General features: G+C 38.9%; 1 protein-coding gene across 1 annotated transcript; it reads left to right on the top strand.

Moving 5' to 3' along the window:
• The first annotated feature begins 922 nt into the window (after window positions 1-922).
• On the top strand, window positions 923-4,686 carry LOC146548287 (uncharacterized). Its single transcript, XM_085265051.1, has 5 exons — window positions 923-966; window positions 3,309-3,424; window positions 3,614-3,941; window positions 4,281-4,391; window positions 4,611-4,686. The coding sequence occupies exons 1-5, from the start codon at window positions 923-925 to the stop codon at window positions 4,684-4,686; spliced, it is 675 nt and encodes a 224-aa protein (XP_085121177.1).
• The last annotated feature ends 312 nt before the right edge of the window (window positions 4,687-4,998 follow it).

Below are 4,998 nucleotides of genomic sequence, written 5' to 3'. Positions count from 1 at the left end.
GTGTGTTGATTTTAAATGTTTACGGAACTGGAGCACTTTCTAAATATACTGGTGTTAATGTTCCCAGTGTTAATTTATTATCATTATATTTGAACGACAGCTTAAGCATTGCTATTAACTTATGTAATCCTTAATTGATATTTAATTGTTATTTCAAGGAGTGGGAGGAGCCACTGGCTATACAATACAATACAATACAATTCAACTTTATTGTCATTGCACATGTCATAAGTACAAGGCAACGAAATGCAGTTTGCATCCATCCAGAAGTGCTTTAGCCATGATTTAGATATATTACAAAATATATATTAGCAATAATATGTATATAGATATATTACAGAAATAGGTCTGTTATAGGTCTGAGGGTACAAAAATGGGTCTATTATGGGTATGTTACAATGTACACGGCATGAAGGTATGTTATGAATATGCTATAACTATAAGTATGTACAGGCTGTAGTGGGTATACAAGCTATGCACAGGCTATGAACAGGATATAAATATGAAACTATACAGAAATATGCAAGTTATGAACAGTTGTAAACAGCTGTAGAATTATAATTATCATATTGTTCAGAATGATTGTTCATACAGAATCATACAGTAGTGCAGTTAAGATAAGTGAAATATGTGGCTACTTTCTACAGAGGCTATATAAAGTTTTAGTGGTTGTGGGGGTGTGTATGTTCAGTCCATGAGTTTAATGTGTGTCAGATGTCAGGAGGCAGAGTTCAGGAGTCTGACAGCTGTGGGGAAGAAGCTGTTCCGGTACCTGGTGGTCTTAGTCCGGAGGCTCCTGTAGCGCCTCCCAGAGGGCAGGAGGGTGAAGAGTCCATGTGCTGGGTGACTGGGGTCTTTGATGATTTTCCCAGCCCTTTTCAGACACCGCTTCCTGTAGATGTCATTGAAGAAACTTCTAAAAATGCCTCCTACGAATCTACAGATGCGACAGGAGAAGCAGCAACAGTATAACAAGCCACCATAACAGAGCAAGAAGGGGCTGTACGGGGAGCCACTGAGGATGCCATTTTACAGTGAACCCTGATAAAACATCAGAAGCAAGACCCTCCAGTTCAGCCAAGATATTTGAGACCTTCATGCAGTTTCACATTGGGAGAGATAAAAGAGAAAGAAACAGAAAAACAAGAACAGGAGCTCAGGGTCTTCAGCCTCCAGGTTACTCAGCTCTAAACGGATTCAGAGGTAAGCAGGGTAGGCTGGTCCACAGCATGAACCACGAGATTGCCACCTGGGGAGCCTAAACTGGTGAGATTGGAGGAAGATGATGATGTTGAACAATTTTTGACAACTTTTGAAAGGCTGGAAACTGTTTATAAATCACCAAAGCATGAGTGGGCAATTCGTCTCATTCAATTGTTAACATGCAAAGCTAGGAGTGCCTTTGTGGCCATGGATCCAGCTCATTCTACAACTATGACAGACGGAAAGAAGCAGTGTTGAATAAATATGAACTCTGTAGAGATATTTGTTGATAACGATGATCCAGGTCCCTTGACACCCCAGCGAAAAAATCTCCCAAAAGATATACACCCATCTGAGGGACTTGCAAAGGTGTTGGTTATTGTACATACACAAAAGAGGAAAATATGGTAGCTGTTGTGCTGGAGCGCTTTATCTAGAAGTGAAGATGTAGGTCAAGGAGCATGACCCTGACACAGCAACAAAGGCAGGAAAACTAGTGGATACCTACTTCTTGGCACAGAAAGGCCCAGGAACACATCGATATGCTGGACTGCTGTGCCAGGTGAAGGGTAAGCCAGAGAGTATGGGAAAAGGAGTGGTTCTTTCAGCAGTTCATCTTCTCAGACTAACAACATACTATGATTGACATCTAACAAACCATCAAATATCAATTTAAGTTTGAGGAAAAGGAACGGTGAGATTTACATAGAGGTCAATAATCAGGTCTATCTGCTAAAAATAGGTGTAGCTCCCAAATTGCTCTACCCTAGTCTGTTGGGAACAGGTCTCCCTATTGTATGATCTTATAGCAGAGAGGGAAAAGAGTTTATGTGGTGTAGTCAGTAGGTCGAAGGCATCCATCCGTTCTCTTCCACTTGTCCTTGTCAGGGTTGCTGGGGGGGGCGACCCAGCTACCATAGGGCTAGAGTAGCCTGTCGCAGGGCCAACACATAGAAACAGACAACCATACACACTCACATTCACCACTGGGCAACTGAGAATTACCAATTACTACTCAGGACCTCCTTGCTATCAGTTAACAGTGCTAGCTATTGTGCCGCTGTGCTGCCCCATCTAAAGCAAATAAGCTTAAAAGTCACTCACCTAAGAACACACCAGCACCGGTTGAGTTAGATGAAAAGTCCAGAGAGAAACCTTGGAGGAAACTGATGAGGCTGAATACAAAAATGTCATCTCTTACATCCCTGACAGTTTAGAATATTCAAGATTCAAGATTTTTATTTGCCATTTGTGCACAGGACCAACAGTTTGTGCACACTGGAATTCTTGTGCAGAGCTCTCCAGGTCAGTTACACTTTTTAAAGATAAAGACAAAGCAACTGAAAAAAGGAAAAAGAAATAAAACAATGAATGGAACAATCATAGTATTTACTATGTACAAAAACACTGTACAGAGAGGGTGGTAATACACTTCCTAGCCCTGTGGAGATCCAGTGCTGATGGTGAGCTCAGCAGACATGCATCCTCCCATCCTCACCACCTGTGGTCTGTCTGTCTGACAAAAAGAATAGGACATTCCCCCCACTTCTTGGACGTGAAATAATTCACATAGACTGACATTTAAACTATCGTAGAGCGTGTTTGTGCCTGGTTTGACTGGTTTGACTTATGACAAGGGTGGATTAATACCACACTGTTTTCTGGCAAAGACACACACTCACAATGCAGATATGCATGGTGCAGTGAGGTGCATGCAGCTTTCTTGCTCACAAAGGTGTGGGGGGGCCTACATATTTACTTGTATTTTGGGTGTGTGTTTGATGTTGTGTTGTGTTTGTTCGTAGGTAACGGAGCAATCATATGTAATTGTTACATTTACTAATGTTAGGTCTTATTTTGAAAATAATTTTTTGCTTCATGAATTTCATTAAACAAGGTGTTGAAAGTAACCATAAGGAAATTCAAATAAATATGTATGTTTGTATGTTTTCTTTTTTCTTTTTTTGCATTTCTTCTTTCTTCCAGTTCGAACATAAAAAGCAGAAATATCAGCACTTCCTTCCTTGACTCACCTCTGTGACAGCTGGTGATCTGAGGTTTGGGTGTATGTGTGCAAAGCAGTGTGTATATCTTTAACCCTGCAGTAGAGTACAGTGTACACTTCAAGCAGCAGTTAACGGTTGTTTAGATGTCTTGACCAGTATGGGTAGATGGAAACTGTGGTTTGTTCTGCTGCTGACTTTCTGTACAGACAACAAAGGTATTGTGTAAGAACTCATTTTTTATTAAAATGTATAACTTTCATGTAAAGTTGTTTTTCTGCTGTTAATTTGTCTTGTCAAAGTTTTTAAAAGGAATATATTAGCAGTTAATGTTGGTCATGTATTATAGATATACAGCAAATGATATTATTTAATAATGAACTGTTTTCTATTGGAACATATTACAGCTGGTACGGAGATTCTTATGAAAATCATTGACAAACAACCAGATGTCACTCGAATATGCAGCAACGAAATGCTGAACGTGATCATGCTGATAGTGTGTAAGATCAGCACACAGAGGAGCAGAGGAGAAGAGTGCAGGCTGCTGTATCGAAATGGACACAACTTTGAGCATGGATGTGACTCCAGGTTCACACTGATGAAAGAAAATCAGACTGTGTTTCTCCACCTGACACATTTAACACAGGAGGACAGCGGGAGCTACACCTGTGAGTGTGTACAGACTGGAGGAATATATAAGCTCCAGCTCAATGTCACTGTGGAAGGTAAAGTGTGGATTTAACAACTTTTACAATTGTGAGTCACTTTTATTGATAACTAGTAACATAACAAGCAACAATGAAGCTGTGGACAGTGAGCTGTGCCCACATACCTTTTATTTTTATTTTTAGAGAAACTAGCAATTAAACAAAAAATAAAAATAAAAAAAATTGCTGTTAAGCAGTATAAAAGTTAAATTAAAAAAATCACTTAATGTAAAGAATATATTACATGACTCTATAGCAACAGAGGTTAATATCATGATTTCGATTTATAAATAAGCGCACCTATCGTACTTTTCTGATTTGTTTTTCTTTTTTTAGCCAATGGAAGCCATGAAGTCACCACCAGTCCTACAGAAACACCTTCGTCTCTCTCTTTCTATGTTGTAATTGGAGTGCTTGTAGTTATCATCATATCTGGAGTCATCCTTGGTTTTATTCACACAAAGAAATGCCACAGGTAAGAGATTATTGTAGCTCAGAGAGGTTAGATAATGGTCAGAGAAATGGCTACAAATTCTATCCCATATTATTTAAGGTCAAGTATGTTAATCTTAACTTGGCTTCTTAAAATCCATCTATACCTGACTTGTTTATGTATTTTGGTGCCTTTTATTTGTACATTAGTTTAAACAAACGGTTTCTATCTTAGTGCCAAGACAATTGAATGTGTGCGTAGTTTCCCTCACAGAGGACAGCAGGTGCCCACCAGTCATGAAAACACAGAACTGTACACGGTAAAATGTTTCACCTAGTTCACGTTTGTCTGCTGTTAATTTAGTTTTAAAAGTATTTTGTAATGATGTGTTTTCTTTTGCAGCGTGCAGAATACACTGAGCCGTCTGTCTTCATGCCAACAGAAAGTGAGCTTCTTTTCATTTCTAAAGTCAACACATGTACCACTTATTTCAGTGTTTGAATAAAAATCCAAATTTAGGGATTTTTCTTAATAAGTAATTGAAATTGAAGAATTTGTATTTGTAATCTTGTTATGTAACATCTACCTCTATAAGATGCAGGCTTTTCTTGTCCATATCTGTGTTGCTTCACTTTACATTTCACTCATC

The sequence above is a fragment of the Mchenga conophoros genome, linkage group LG23 (genome assembly GCF_057382185.1).
Source record: "Mchenga conophoros isolate Kocher_MC1m ecotype Shallow Benthic linkage group LG23, M_conophoros_male_GT1.1, whole genome shotgun sequence".
In the NCBI taxonomy this organism is placed as follows: domain Eukaryota; kingdom Metazoa; phylum Chordata; class Actinopteri; order Cichliformes; family Cichlidae; genus Mchenga; species Mchenga conophoros.
The sequence above is the reverse complement of the archived record's forward strand: the minus strand, read 5'-3'. Positions and strand labels throughout refer to the sequence as shown.

Bases quoted from the DNA above. Each gene is read 5' to 3' on its own strand.
- LOC146548287 (XM_085265051.1), top strand. From the start codon at position 923: ATGCCTCCTACGAATCTACAGATGCGACAGGAGAAGCAGCAACA. The intron at 967-3,308 runs GTATAACAAGCC...TTAACCCTGCAG, and splicing joins CGACAGGAGAAGCAGCAACA to TAGAGTACAGTGTACACTTC. The intron at 3,942-4,280 runs GTGGATTTAACA...AGTCACCACCAG, and splicing joins GTCACTGTGGAAGGTAAAGT to TCCTACAGAAACACCTTCGT.